The 16643-nt window shown below is 38.9% G+C and overlaps 1 protein-coding gene across 1 annotated transcript in view; it reads right to left on the bottom strand.

Moving 5' to 3' along the window:
* slc2a13a (solute carrier family 2 member 13a) overlaps positions 1-16643 on the bottom strand; it is a 71805-nt gene that overhangs the window by 19459 nt on the left and 35703 nt on the right. The window contains exon 4 of the mRNA XM_039668475.2: positions 8726-8834. Within this exon, the coding sequence (XP_039524409.2) occupies positions 8726-8834 (109 nt within the window). The remainder of the gene's footprint in view (positions 1-8725; positions 8835-16643) is intronic.

Genomic DNA, 16643 nt, shown 5'->3' with positions numbered 1-16643 from the left:
TGTTTACAATAGGGTTTGTTTAAGTGGTTCTATTGTTCTGACTTATAAAGTGTATCTATATTACTTAAATATAGTTTAATTAATGTTTATTAATGAATAAAAGCCTAAATTCATCATATAATCGTGTCTCATTATAAAACCTGGATTAGCTAAACAGTTTGATTCATATGGATTACTATTACAATATCTCAATGTACTAAAAAATAATTAGAGGATTTAAAAAATATCTCTTAATTTTTGTTCTCAAGATTAACATGGGTTTGGAACGACACAAGGGTGAGTAAATTATGACAGAATTAAAATTTTTAGGTAAATAAATCCGTTAATGAGGTGCAAGAAACAAATAGGTTGTCTTTTTTTAAACCTTAAGAAGAATGTCGTGTTTAAAATGTTCATATTCCTAAAATATGGAATTATCATAAATTGTTTTCCCCTTAATATTTTTTCCTTCTTAAAAAAAAAATACTGAAGGTTTTAGGCTTTTGGAGGGTTTATTCTCTCTCTCTCTCTCTCTCTCTCTCTCTCTCTCTCTCTCTCTCTCTAAATGATCCTTTTGAAAGAGTTTTTGCATACGGACTGACTCACGGAGCAACAGATTGCTTGAGCTGTGTTTGGTTGAATCTCGGACACCATCCATCTTCATGATAAACGTGATGTAACAGGAGTGAAGGGATATAATGGAGAACAGGCTGAGAGCAGTTGGACTTGTACTAGGCACTGAAGTCTGTGAGAAGTGTGTGTTAGAGAGAAAAACAGAGGGAGACGCTAAGAGAGAGACAGAGAGGTAGAGAGAAGCAGTCCCATGGGGACTAATCTATTTTAATAATGAAAGGAATGAACATTGTTTCATGCTTAGATGGTATAGTATATACACACACTGATCTGAACCCAAGTATACACATCAAACAAACAAATTGTAGATTTTTTTAGTTAGGTAGTAAATGATCAGCACAGAAGCATCACATACATTGCATGAATAATTCACTTTAAAATATAAAAGATAGGGTGAGTTGTCATTTAATTTTCACTTTAAGGGCAAGTAAATCCTAACAGAACACTGAAAACAAAAAGAATAATCAGATGTGCGAACAATCGAAAAAGTGCCTCAGGATAATATGACTAATATTGCGCATTCTATATTGAGCCTCATTTGAATGAAAAGGAGGCTTGTTTGGGCTGAAGAACAAGACGTAACAAAGACATGTTGTACTAGCACATGGGTTAAGTTTGACTAGGTGGTAAATCCAAAGTTTAACACCAAAATACTATATGATAATGTTGAACTGTCAACTGAACTCACCCCTAAAAATCTTGATCTTCTTTGGAAGACCTAGCCTCATTTTTAGAAGCCTGATAATTTGTAAACACTACACTTTTTACTCATTGTCCACTACCTCCCTGAAATCACACAATGGGCAGACAACCAAGGGTGCGTTTCCAATACAAAAATCATAACTCACTGCTTGACCACCATAGTATGATGCATTTTTTGAGAAATGTACTAGTTAAAACTGTTTCCCGGATATTGGAGTAACATGGTCACCCCTCCATCGTTTGACCCACGTCGATTCCACAAATTGGGTTTATTGACGTCACATGCAGGTGGTCGGTTAAGAACTTGCTAATTCAACGCTATCCCACGACCAATTCCTATAAGTAAGGTCGTACTCACTCGTAAGAATTCGTACGGTTTGTCTAAACCCCAGTGACGGTTAGGTTTAGGGGCGGGGTCAGGTCATCGTATGTATTCGAATTGGGCAACTCGTAAAATGTGTAAGATTTAGCAAAAAATCTTTTGAGTGAGGTCATATGAATTTGTACGATTTATGGCTCTTTCAGACTGCACGATTTTCAAAGTAGTCAGGTCGCTGCTCTTTTCACACTGCATGACTATCTTGGCCAGCATTCAGTCGCTGCTGTGTTCACACTGGACGATGGATCGGCGACAGAAGGTTTCACATTGCATGACTTTAGAAAAATCGCCGACAGACTCTGTCTAGCACGCTGCACGCAAACTACATTTCACAACAAACAAAGATATGAAAAGGAAACAACGCGCGACACCACACGTGCAAGACCGGAGTTCTCACGTGAGACTTTTTTTTTCGACCCGGTTGTGGTACAGCTGGTGAAACAGACACGAGTGCTCCTGCCAAATTTCTACTAATTTTTCTTCCATTTATTGTGTCCAAATAGACCGAGAAGAAGCTTTTTTTGTTGAAACAATGCCATATCATGTTGATATGTGATCTATTACTCCTCCCCGAACTCCCTGCTGCTCTGTATCTTGCTCTCTCACTGGCTGCCGGTGATCGCCGATGTAGTTTTCAGTCAAAACACTTTTCACACAGCAGGATTTTGAATCGCCGACAGGTCCAGATATTTAGCATGCCAAATATCTCACGGGCGTCGGCGACTCGTCGGTGATTCTCTCAGTTCGCGTCTTTGTTCATTCACACTGCGTGATTGTCACTCGCGTGAACGAGCGCCGATTTGCCTGTGATTTCGGGCATTTGTCGGCGATTTCTCAAAACCTGTCGGCGAGCCAAAATCGTGGCTAAAATCATGCAGTCTGAACTCGGCATTAGTCACCTCGTAAGAATTCGTACGGTTTGTCTAAACCCCAGTGACGGTTAGGTTTAGGGGCGGGGTCAGGTCATCGTATGTATTCGAATTGGGCAACTCGTAAAATGTGTAAGATTTAGCAAAAAATCTTTTGAGTGAGGTCATATGAATTCGTACGATTTAGTCACCTCGTAAGAATTCGTACGGTTTGTCTAAACCCCAGTGACGGTTAGGTTTAGGGGCGGGGTCAGGTCATCGTATGTATTCGAATTGGGCAACTCGTAAAATGTGTAAGATTTAGCAAAAAATCTTTTGAGTGAGGTCATATGAATTCGTACGATTTAGTCACCTCGTAAAATTCGTACGAATTTCCGTGAGATCGGGTTGGCTATTTAATTGATTCCAAATCCCAGGTCAGTTATTGCAGTACACAAAGCCATTCATTATTTTAATTTTATAGCCATTTTATTATTTTTATTTTATCCTCACAGTGTCAATCAAAATATAATAACAATCTTCATTTCTTAGTGGAAAAACATCCACGTTTGGAAGAGCTGATAGGGTATTATTGATTATTGTTAATTAATTTGAATATCCCCAACTGAGCAACTCCATGAAGTGACCTGAAGGTGTCCTAAAACTCCATCAGGTGACCCAATGGAGAAAAAAAAATCATGTTAACATTTAATCATGTTAACATGCAATATGTAATTGATTTACAGTTTACTCCTGTATACAGTACTTGCGGTTTATAAAGTCAGAAGCTTTCATCGCGTAATTTCTTCAAGAATATGGCATCTAAGGACTACTTAATTTTTTTGGTAACAACTTAGTTTAGGGTCCAATTCTCACTATTAACTAGTTGCTTATTAGCACAAATATTACTAGGATATTGGCTGTTTATTAGTACTTATAAAGCACATATTAATGCCTTATTCTGCATCCCTTAATTCGACCCAATACAACTCCTAACAACTACCTTACTAACGATTAATAAGCAGTTATTAGGAGTTTATTGAGGTAAAATTCATAGTTTTATTTATATATAATAAAACACATGCAATGTACTAAATGTCAGCTTGCTTATTGAGCCCAAGAGCATGATCTATTAGGGTGCTTTCACACCTGCCTCATTTAGTTCAGTTGAATCGCACCAGAATTCGTTTTCCCCCTTGGGGAGGTTCCGAGACCTTCTCCAAGAGGTGGTCTCGGTGCGCTTTCAAACGAACTCTGGAGCGGTTCGTTTGTGATGAGAACGTGATCCGACCTCGAATAGACCCAAATGCCAAATAACTGCGCATTTTTGGACTAAATCAGCTGCCATCGTCAAACAAAATTATTATTTAGATTGTCAATATCGCTCTGAAGTTCACTGAATCACTGAAGTCACTGAAGTTGTCCGCACTGCACAGTGAATCTCTTATTTATATCGCGTCTAGACTTATGACTTTAGACTTTACGAGGGGATTTGCGAAAGGATAAATCTCATGCTGATTCTGAACATACATTGTGAGCAATTTCTCGGCATGTTTGCCGGATTTTCCTCCTCTTCGTTTACTTCCGGGTGTTCTGTTGGAAATTTCCTGCATGCTAACATTAATATTACCAGTTGTGGAAATATGTTCAAGACACATCTGGTCAAAGAGTTATGTGTATGTTGTCATGTGACTGCATTTTACGTTCGTTTAATCAACTCATCAACTGATTCGGACTAGACTCTAGAGCAATCAGTGTGGTGTGAAAAGGATGCCTGAAAGTGATACAAAGTATAATTTTTCGCCTTTAGTCTGGACCAAATGAACCGAACTACAGATGTGAAAGCACTCGACTCATTTGCATTTAGATTTCCATTGTTAGCAATCCAGTCATACTATTGAATGGTCGCGTTTTTCCCCTAAAACGAGAGAAATCCGCGAGTCCGGAAAAAAATCCGAGATCCACTATTCTCCTACAATGACGCAAAAATCTTCATTTTACATCATTGTAGGACGAAGTGTAAGAGTGGGGATTTCTGTAAAGACTACAAGTACTAGTTCCCACCCTTTTAGACCCGCCCATAGGGGGTTGGACCTAAAGCGCAAACAGACCAATCACAGATCAGTGCCAAAGCGTTTGATTTCACCGGCTGAAACTTTTTGAAAATATGGACGAAGGTACTGAATACAGAGACGGATACATTACGGATAGGGTTGGGTACCGAAACACGGTGCCAATAGGGAACCGGTTCAAACGTAAACGGTTATAACCAGACCGAATTCCTCGTGCGTGCACTATACGGTTTGGAGCGCAGTCTGATCTGTCTCACATGCGCGCTCTTGCTCACTCGCTCTAGATTCCGCGAGATTTTAACCAATTCGCGGGCATCAGGGAGCCATTATCAATATGCGGGAGACTCCCGGAACGTCTGATAGCGAGGGGATTAATGAAGATGCCGAAGACAAAACGCTCCAAGGTTTGGCTGCATTTCACGTGTAAAATTACGCATCAAGAGTAAGTGTGCCGATTGTCTGAAGCCCACATAGAATCACGCCAATCCATTGACTGATGGCGCGGGCACCGCCTTGACGATCTTACGTCGTCATATTATACTGGCGCGCATTATCTGATTTCATTGTGCGAAGTGATTTCCAGGCGGTAGCGTAGAGTGGAGCTCAACTCTAGTCTACATTGATGGGCGGAGTAGTGGGAGTGGCCTGTGGAGCTGAGCATTGCAATGCACTATGGGGATTGTAGTCTACAATGCACAAGCACTAAAAAGTCATTTTCTGCCTTTTATCGGCCAAGAAGGACCCAAATGAGAAATGTATGATACTATTATACTACATACAGTATATAACCCACTTTCAATACATATTCATGTCTCCACCAGTGGAATTGAGCTGTAGTTCCCATAGCTGCAATGCTATATTTGTGAATGTTCGCTGGAACTATGGATTTGGGAAACGCTGAATCATTGAACTATGTTGGTAATGATGGATCTTGCAACTATAGCTTGGTAACAATGCTTTTGGGAAACACAGCCTAGATCAGAGCTTTTTTGTTTGTCTGGTCAGTGAACAGACTGTGGGAGGTTCACAGCTGGTAATTATGAATCATGCACAACTCCATACGAATCACAAAAACACAGAGCGCCAAAGGCCAATGGTGCCAGCGCTGTCACAAACCCAAGGAACAAGCCATAGCGTGCCAGCAAGAAAGAAAACAGGCCAAAAATGTGTCACTAGAACCAATCTGTATTGCTGATGACCACTAGTGACTGTAATGAGCATCCGTCTTTATTAAAACGCAGAGATTCCGGATTGCTCTGCCTGTTTCGGCAAGAGGGATTAATCTAATCATTTTATCCAGGCACAGATGAGGCTCAGTTGCCACACACACACACACACACAGGATGCCATCTCAGAAACCAACGACAACCCAACATGAGCAAAACTGATTCCTCTACAACCCTTCAGACTTGTTAAAATGTTACTCTGGTATTAGCATGTAACATCAATGTTCTACACTAAATAACTCATTAATTATCATTTAAGGCATGTGAATAATGGCTTGGGAGTGGAGTAAGGGGAGATAAAGCTGTTTGCAGGAAAACAGACTAGTTCAATGTCTGATTGGAAGGAAGCATTAGCACAAGCTAATTACGACAGCATGGCCAGTGCTTCAACCTACACAGGGGTCTTGTCCATCAGGAGGGGATGCTTGTCACTGATAAAGCAATTCTATTGTCTTTGTGTTCTCACGACCTCGACCACTAGGTGGCTAATCCGTACGACCTCACTCGTACGAATTCGTATGGTTTGTCTAAACCCCAGTGATGGGTAGGTTTAGGGGCGGAGTCAGTTGCAGGTCATTCGTATGAATTCACACATATTTGGCAACTCATAATATTTATGAATTAGCAAAACTCATATGTATGAGGTTGTACGAATTTGTACGAATTAGCCACCTTTGTTAAATATGCAATTCTTTTGAGGAGTTTCATCGCCACTGTCGGAAACTGTTGGAAATCTTTCATATGAATTTTGGTTTTCATAAATCATTTCCATCGGTGACCCTTTACGTCGGTCTGTGGGTTTTGCGAATATTTAACCAATGAAAAGTATTATAAGTGCTTGAGACTAAACCTTGTAACGCCATTGGATCCTCAAGATGTCTGTAACACTTCTTGAATTTCTGTGATGCTGTAATTACAGCCATTAGTACAACACATTCTCATCCCAAGACGTCATCTAACTGACGCTTTTGACCATACTTCAACATCCGATGTTTTAGGCTACCCTTGATGGCGATCCTGGGGTGTCATTCATCCAACTGACGATTTCCCTTTAGCGTTAGTTAGATGACGTGGGTAGGTTTAGGTCTGGGGTAGGGTTTGGGTTAGATAGCGTCATCTAATTGACGTTAAAGGGTACTCTAAAACGTCGGATGTTGGCGTATGGTCAAAAGCGTCAGATGACGTTTTGGGATGAGAACGGGCTGATTAGAAACATATAGCAGTGTAAGATGTGTGTTTTTCCAAACCAAATCGATTTTTCCGGCTGACATCAAATTAGCAGATGTCCCCCAAGACATTTACTCCATGAGAGGTAATTTTTCGTCCATAGGTTAAGCTTGACAGACAACACTTCCCACAACAAGACTTCCTGTGTATAAAGGATTGACATCTGACAATGCAGGAACAATTGAGGAGTAGGGGATTGTGGGCAAATATGAAATAGCACATCAGGTTAAACCTACCAAACACTACTTCATATGTGTGTGTGTGAGTGTACCTGTCAGTTTTAACTGCTATACTGTCTGTCTAAACCTGCTTTGGACAGATTGATTGACAACGACAGAAGGATAAGAATAAAGGTGTTTGATTGACCGAGAATGCCGTTTTAGGATCCATCTGTCATGACCTGTCATCTTCCAAAATGACAGCTGAGAAAGTAAGCAAACACACTGTCACACACACAATTTTCCCCTCTCCCGCCCTCTCTCCCATAAACACTTCTCGTTTTGCCATGAGGGGTTGCTTAGCAACAGCACACATTCCGAGATTGTTTACAATGCTTGAAAAATAGTCAGTGAATAAGGAGCGAAAAAGACAAGAGATCACGAAGAGGAAATCGCACTTTAGAAGGGTATCCATTAAAGTTCCGCTCACATGAGAATTAAAGGCACAGTCACATCTGTGAATGTGAATGAACAACTTCTGAATTTTGAATCAGTTGTGAAACAGTCTTTCCTCCCACATAAATGAACATTTTTTTTTAAAGGAGACATATTTGAATCAAGATATATTTCATAATTATAATTTGTATACTGACTAAATTACTTGTATATACTGAAACTAAACTGACATTTTTAAATCTTCATGTTTATGATGACATCACAACCATCAGCATATTAACAAATGCCCGACCATATTTACATATACACATCTTTTCAGCAGGTTGACCTTTGATTCTTTTACATTTACATTTACAAAAGTCTCGCATGTGTTGCAGGGTCAACTTACTTCAACACAAAAACAAAGAAAGACAAAGGTACTGCTAAACCATGACCATCATGTGTTTTAAGAAAGTAAAGTATTTTATTTTTATTTACGATATTTACAGCTTATCGAAATGCTCTGTTCGTCGTCGTCTCCAAAGATAGAAGGAATTGACCCCTCATTCAGACGAAGTCGATCGGCAAAAACTTCTTTATACTGGAGGAGGTTGTTGAAGTTCGAATCTTTGAAGGGTCACTACATCCAACAACCGAACATTTTGACTTTCCCTCTCGTAACTTCTGCATCATTGAGCTTGGACTACAAAATCGGAGCGGGAAATAAAAAAAGGCGGATTGCTCGAAGTGTTGGACCGGTAGTCAATGTCCTTATTTGGCAGTTCCGCTGCAAATACTGTGACGTAATTGTTCAAAAAACGTCATAGAGAACAGAAAAATCTGAACAGGTTGAAAAATTTGACCAAAACAGAGTTTAAAGATATATACGAAGCACCTGAAGAGAATAATTTCAAATTTTCTGTACTTATAAAATACAAGAAAATGCATTTAAAGGCTAAAAAAGTGGATTTTACATGATATGTCCCCTTTAAAAAGATAACAGACTGATAATAGTACTTCAGTTGAGATTCAAAGAACACCTGAGAACTGAGTGAAGGAGACTTACATGACCGTGTTGATGCCAGAAAGCTGCTGGAACATCTGGAGTCCACAACCCACAATGAGAGCACGGCGAGCCGGAGGGTAGGTCAGCATGCGCCAGATCACTGGGCCCTCTGAAAGCACAAATATAAATACATATTTACGTCAACATGTAGACTTGCATCAACAAGAATGACTCACACATCCTATAATGAGAAATAGCTCCGTCATTGTTAAAGCCCCATTTACACCCACAGCGATTAAATTGATTAAACGAGATTTGATGGTTTCATGGCTGTAGATTTGGGAATGGATGGTATTCAGTTCATGGATTGAATTAAAGCCCTTTAAAGGAGTAGTTCACTTTTAAAAAAACTTTTGCTGATAATTTACTCACCCCCATGTCATCCAAGATGTCCACGTCTTTCTTTCTTCAGTCGAAAAGAAATTAAGGTTTTTGATGAAAACATTCCAGGATTTTCTCCATATAATGGACTTCAATGGGAACCAAACGGTTCAAGGTCCAAATGAGAGTTTCAGTGCAGCTTCAAAGGGCTTTAAACGACACCAGACGATGAATAAGGGTCTTATCTAGGACCCTTCGCGTGATTCAAAAAAAGATTGAACAGTGTTTGAACAGGAGAGACGCTCATCACAGAACAGAGCAAGGAAGTGCTTTTAAAACTTAAACTTTCATCGTCTGGAATCGTTTAAAGCCCTTTGAACAGTTTGCAGTTTGCACTGAAACTCCCATTTGGACCTTGAACCGTTTGGTTCCCATTGAAGTCCATTATATGGAGAAAATCCTGGAATGTTTTCATCAAAAACCTTAATTTCTTTTCGACTGAAGAAAGAAAGACATGGATATCTTGGATGACATGGGGGTGAGTAAATTATCAGCAAAAGTTTTTTAAAAGTGAACTACTCCTTTAACGTTACAAAATGATTAAAATATGAGCTGCACCAGGAAGAAGCAAAACTAAGAAATGGTAGTTTGACACACTTTATACACTTGTTTTGTAATATTTAGAAAACGTTCTTATATATTGAATGTTTTATGATTCATTATTTAATATCATGAAATTCAAGGGTATTGTTTAGACATTTTTATTCAGAGGATAAAATCTAGTCAACAAAAACACTAATTATCTCTCAAAAGTTTGAAATAAAAATGGCTGCCTACTCTTGGTAAGCTGATTTCAAAGGAGGCTAATCCATGGCATTAAAATAAAGCACATGCATTTGTTAGTACATTCATTTTTTTTTTCATGCCAAGACAATGACATTTATTCACAATTGATTTCAAATATTTAATAAGAGCAGCACAGCGATTATTACAGAAAAATCATAAGTATAGAGAAAATTAATGCCACAGGGGTTTGGAAATGACATGATGAGAAAATTATGACAGAATTTTCATGTTTGGGTGTATTATTCCTATAATTCTATACACTCCCACACATAACCCCTATTGGGAGTGAAATTGTGCTGTGTTATTCTGATATTGTCAGAGGAAGCTTGCAGGTTCTCATGTCGAGTGATGACTGGATATTCTCTAGAGACGCTTATTTGATTAACGCTCCCAAATTCAAATTCATGAACCACTCGAAATAGGACTGTACAGAGGAACAGCGCTTTTAATGAGACACTAACTTCATCCACTAAGACATGCAATACCTCCAAACAAAACTGGCAAAACATCTGCGTGCCCTTTTAATCTAATTGCACTGGGCTTAGGGAACATGGTAACTAAGGAAGCCCCCGAAGTCATCATGGAAGTTATACAACAAATCTGCATCCTGTCTAAGATGATGTGAAGGACTACTTGTATTCCTTAATTATCTGTTTTAAAGTTCAACTTTCAGTCAGATATATTTTTTCCTTCCATTTTTTCTTCTATTGTAAGAGATATTTTTACTGGCCAAGTCAAAGCAGTACTGCCCCAGTTCTCATATTCTGGTCTCTAGATAAGAGTCTACAGCTTGTCAGTAAAGGAGAGTTTTAACCAGTCAGTAAACATCTTAGCCTGGGAAAACCCAGACAACTTCTGTATGGCAAGCCCATTTCCAATCCGTCGAAATCGAGGCACCAATCAGAAACGTTGGGGCGGGCTTTACACGATGATGGTCTGGTTTTAACCAGGCTATAAACATCTGGCATTGTGACATTAAATGATAAATGTAGCAACTGAGACAGATCAGACACACAATTACTATGTTATATCAACGCATTTTCATCCTTTAGCGTCATATTTGAACAAAACGGCGAAATACTACGCACATGGCACCCTTTTTCGTTAATATAACACATGCTGTGATGGGTAGGTTTAGGTGTGGGGTAGGGTAGGGTAATCTCATATTAGCGCTAAAGGATTTACGACGCCTTGGATTCGCGTGTTATATTAACGATAAAGGGTGCCATGTGCGAAGTATTTCGCCCAACAAGCAAACCATGAGGTAGAGTTCTGCGGAATTACTCCTGAAGAGCAACTAAGGGTACTTTTACACGACAAGGATGTACTAAAAACAGACGCCAACGTTGTCAATGCGATCACTTTTCACACTGATCAGTGAAAACGATTTAAAACGCTGGATTATTCATGCCAGGCCAATAGGGGGCGATGTCACTTTGTAAAGAAATCTATAGACTGAACACGTAATACCAACGCATTCTCATCCTCTTTTAAATAAATAAATAAATAAATCCTAGAGCGTCATATATGACACTTTCGTCTAAAAATTTCGTCTATAGTGAAATTTCGTCTAAATCCAACACACATGGCACCCTTTAGCGTCAATATCACGCACATGAGCTTTGTTCGGTTATGGTTTAGGTCTGGGGTAGGTTTAGGGTTATACATCTAGGAGGAGCCTTATATATCCCCATATATATATATAAATATTTGTCTCATATTGACGCTAAAGGGTGCCATGTGCGTTGGATATAGACAAAATGTCAAAAGCGTCAGTATATGACGCCTTGGGATGAGAACGGGCTACACACACCATGCACACGACGTCACCAGAGACACAGAGACTATGATGGTACCGCTTTCAAAAACTTGCACTTTGAAAATCGTTTTAAAAAGTTTGCGTTTTAAGGCGCCCAAAATGCTGTTGGCGTGTAAATGAATGGAAAAAAGTTTTCCGGTTATAGTTGAAAACCGTATTTTTTAAATGGCCCCTCGTAACCCAAATGCAGAACCAGGCCCCCATCTGTGTACCAGATGCTGTCTGGGACTGGTCACATATCTTCACCTGATGTAAATTCATAGGTCAGAGTTCACCAAACTTGACCTTTGGAAAAGCAAATGCAAAACTTTTTTCCCATTTTCTCAACCGTTACTGTCTGGGGTTGAAGATCAATACATCATGACCTATTGTCTGAATTAAAAGAACCCATATTTTTGCAGTAAAGTCGAGTAGATTTTTACATTTTTAATGTTTTCCTATTTATTATATGCTGAATTCATCTTTATGAATAAGACGCCGCAGTGTGTTATTCCATTACACCATACAGTGTCCATATTGTGTGTACTCAAGGTCTAGTCTTACTGTTTTACAATTCAAAGGAATTTAGAATAAACAAAACGTAACAAACTAGTTATAAAGTGTTTGCACCGTAGGGCTGTCAAACGATTAATCGCGATTAAAATCCAAAATAAAAGTTTGTGTTTACATAATATATGTGGGTGTATAAAATATTGGGTGTAAAATATTTTCATGTATATACTGTATATAGATTTATATATCATTTATATTATAAATATATATACAGTATATATATAAATATATAATTATTTTAATTATAATAATATAATATTATTATATTATTATATTATTATAAAAATATATAAATATTTTTTTCTTAAATATACATGCATATGTGTGTGTGTGTGTGTGTGTGTGTGTGTGTGTGTGTGTGTGTGTGTGTGTGTGTGTGTGTGTGCGTGTGTGTGTGTGTGCGTGTGTGTGTGTGTATATATATATATATATATATATATATACACACACACAAAATAATTACACACAGTGCACCCACATATATTATGTAAACACAAACTTTTATTTTGGATGTGATTAATCACAATTAATTGACAGCCCTACACTGTAGTAGCCTTACAACCAGGGAGAGGTGCTTTTACGTCAGTTTTTTTCACCTATCATTTCCCTTTTATTGAAGGGATAAGTCATGGTTAGGGTTAGTATGCTTAGGAAATGTTGTTCCAGGATCAACAAAGTATGTTGACCCAGGAACGCTTCTAAATCAGGACATGCAAGAAGGATTGCAAATGAGCACTTGAGTTTTTCTTTTAACATTCTTTACACCCTTAAATCTGCAAAGACTACTCTTCATCTCCATGGAAACCATTTGGCCATTTAGCTTAACTCTTAGTTTTAAAGGGGAAGACATTAACTGGAAGCAGTGAAATGTACGGTAGCTGGTTTAAGTTGCGCATGTGTGCACAATGTTTTTGTTTTTTTTGTTTTATGAGAAGGTAAATCTTTCCCTTTTGATCATCACCATCATGGAATCCCCAATTATGTTCAACTGAAATGACACTAGCCCAGAAAAACACCTCTTTTAACGCCTTTTTGTTTTACGAGAAAGTAAATCTTTTCCTTTTGATCCTCACCATCATGGGATCCCCAATTAACTGCAGTGAAACTAGCCCAGAAAAACACCTTTTTTTCCCTCCTGAAAGCAATTAGAGTACACTCTTGACTAGTGTGGCAAGAGCTGCTTTAAGTGGAAGTCCTTTTACACGTCAGTTACTGTTACATGATCTCTTTACAGAGAAGAGAACAAACTTTGCAAGCACAAAATGGATTTATAGCATTTCATAACACTGAGTTTGGTTTTATCGGGGTATGCTGGAGTACATTGTAAAAAAAAACACATCTGAAATGAAGCAAATAATGTTACCGTCACATTCGGTTGTTGTTTCATTTTCATAGACTTTTAGTTTATTTCCTATGTTTCCTTAGTTGCCTTGGGCTGTGTCTGAAATCACTCCCTATACCTTAAAATAGGGCACTATTTGCGGGTACAGCCATTTGTAGTGGTGTCCGAAACCATAGTGGGCATTATCGAGTGCACTCATTCAATCCCACAATGAACCACAATAACAAGTGTACAAGTGAAGTATGTTCAATGGCTAAAGAATGCCCATAATGCACCGTGAGGGTCGTGTCAAATTACTTCCAGTGTTTCACCATAAGATGGCGCCCGCAGATGAATCAATCATCTGGTCCAATGTGGCTACAGCGTAATATCATACAGCGTAACATAACTTTTAAATTGATTATTATATTGTATAGTATGTTTCGATTGGTTGTCATGGTTATTCACGGTTTTCACACGTTAAGGAACGAACGTTAGGAACGTTTTGCTGATGATTTACTCACCCCCATGTCACCCAAGATATCATGTCATTCTTTCTTCAGTCGAAAAGAAATTAAGGTTTTTGATGAACACATTCCAGGATTTTCTCACGTTACTGGTAACCAAACGGTCAGTAGGTCCAAAAGACAGTTTCAGTGCGAAGTGCAAACTGTTCAAAGGGCTTAAAACGATTCCAGACGATGAATAAGGGTCTTATCAAGCGAAACGATTGCTCATTTAGAAAAAAATAACAAAGTTTAAGTTTTATAAGCTCATGGTCGCCTTGCTCTGTTCTGTGATGCGCGTTCATGACTCTCCTGTTCGAACTCGTTCATCAAAATGAACAAATCTTTTCCAGAGTCAATTCATTCATTTCGTTCGTTGAATGAACCACACGAAAAAGATTCGTTCATTTTGATAAACGAGTTCGAACAGGAGAGTCACAAACGTGCATCACAGAACAGAGAAAGGCGACAATTTGAGCTTATAAAACGTAAACGTTGTTATTTTTTTTTTAAATGAGCGATCGTTTCTATTTGTTTTTTATTGCTGCATTTAGGTACGCTACTTTCACGTCAACTTCTAAAAGAAATATAAGAAAACAATTTGCTTTCAAAAATAACATTGGCAGGGGCAGTGCTAATAACGTCACGTTTGTGCATCAGTTATAGCAAAAACAAAAAAATCTGTCATAGAGAAAAAATTCTCTAATTGTGCTAGCTGACAGAATAACTCACTTGCCAGTCACATTACAGCATTCTGTACCTTTCAATGCCATAACCACCAGCACTAGAAAGACACCAGCTGACCAACGGATCACACACAAGCCCATAATGGCAAGGGTTGCCTGAGAACAAGTGACCTCCATTGATAATCCCTGTCAGCTGTATATCTGAATCGATTCAACGATAGCAGACTGATCGATGTGTCATACTTTGGATTCACAAAAAGGTCAAGCATGTGCTCATGCTAATTGAGCTACAAGCCTCTGTCAGCGGGACTGACCACTTGTGTGTTATTACGAGGACAGGCGAAGAACGTTGGCTTTTTTCCTTCAAAAACACCTTGGCAACAAAGAAACAATAAGATGAATGTGCCTTTTGACAGGCTGATATTTCTGACCAAGCCTCAGGCATCTCCATTCTCGGTCACCACATCGGCCTCTCTATCTCTGGCCTTGGTTAAGCTCCCTGCCACACAGATGCACCTTGGCAGCTGAGTAGTTATCCAAGAGTGCCCTGGGTAACTGGTTGCTAGGTTTCCACATATGCTCAGGAGACGGGACTGAGGTCTCGCTTTCTCATGGTTATTCTTGCATTTTCTCTCTAGTACTGTCACCTAGAAGCTGTTCATTCACCCTTTGGAAGGAAGATACAAAGAAAGTCACCAGCGTTGAGTAGATTACTTACAAATTGTAGTCGGTTACTGATTACAAATTACATCACGAAAAAATTTAATTAGTAGCGCAATCCATTCGATTATTTAAATTAATATAATCCGACTACTTTTAGATTACTTGGGACCTAACTCATTTGCAAAATTGATTTGAATAGGATACCATATTGATATAAAAAATGTCAAATTTAAATTAAAGCTGCAAGCAGCAATGGGCGGGCCCTCGCACCTGTAGCGCGTCGGGGTGTGAGGCGGCCGCGTTGCATATTCTGGAGCTCAGCCGGTGTGGCTTTGAATTTGCTACGCATCCAAATCACCCAAAAATTGACGTAAAATTCAAAATGGCCGACTTCCTGTTGGGTTTAGGGCATTGCTCCAAGAGGCTTTTTTGTACGCCTGGACATGATCCATGTGCCACAGAAATTCCGTACATGTAGGTCAAACGTGCGGCGGGGGCTGCTTCGTTAAAGGTCACTTCCTGTTGCCAGCAGGTGGCACTATGACTGTGGGCTAATTTCGGCATGTACATGTGTTTAGGGCAGGACTGTTGTATAACGTATAAAACTTCGCGCAGGTCTGAGGATGTACACTTAAGTTACAAAAACTTCCTGTTTCATGGCAGGAAGATTTAAGAAATAACGATTTAAGAAATAAAGATTTATTACGAACTCAGAATAACGAGACAACGTGCGATGAACAAACAACAACCGACAATGAACAGCACAAAGGGAGGAACTTAAATACACAAATAGTGTATTTGTGATGATTAGTGTCAGTGTCTATGGTGTCTAACGTTTTGAATTGCACAAGTTCAGCCACTAGTTGGCACTATGATAACAATGTAACAGTACCAAAATTGTATTTCAAGAATTAACATTGACCTTTTAATCATCCATTTTATGTCAGTGCTTTGACTTCAATTCCATCGACTGAATTACGCTCCCTAAACAGTATATTACATCAATATTGACAAAATGTCAATATTTCCCTCAACGCAGGTCTGTATACTGACAGGTTTATTACAGGTTTTGTCATATAAGCGTTCACTTTTGTGGCCTTTTGAAAGGAGAGAACTATATGTTCCAGGTGGGCAGTGACATTTCACCGGCACAAAGCTTATAGGCATCAGTGATGCAATGAACAAAACCATATTGTTTGGAGAT

This window comes from Pimephales promelas, chromosome 24, assembly GCF_988280905.1.
Source record: "Pimephales promelas chromosome 24, fPimPro1.hap1.1, whole genome shotgun sequence".
NCBI classification, from domain to species: domain Eukaryota; kingdom Metazoa; phylum Chordata; class Actinopteri; order Cypriniformes; family Leuciscidae; genus Pimephales; species Pimephales promelas.
Note: the sequence above shows the minus strand (reverse complement) of the source record. Positions and strands in the feature narration are given on the sequence as shown.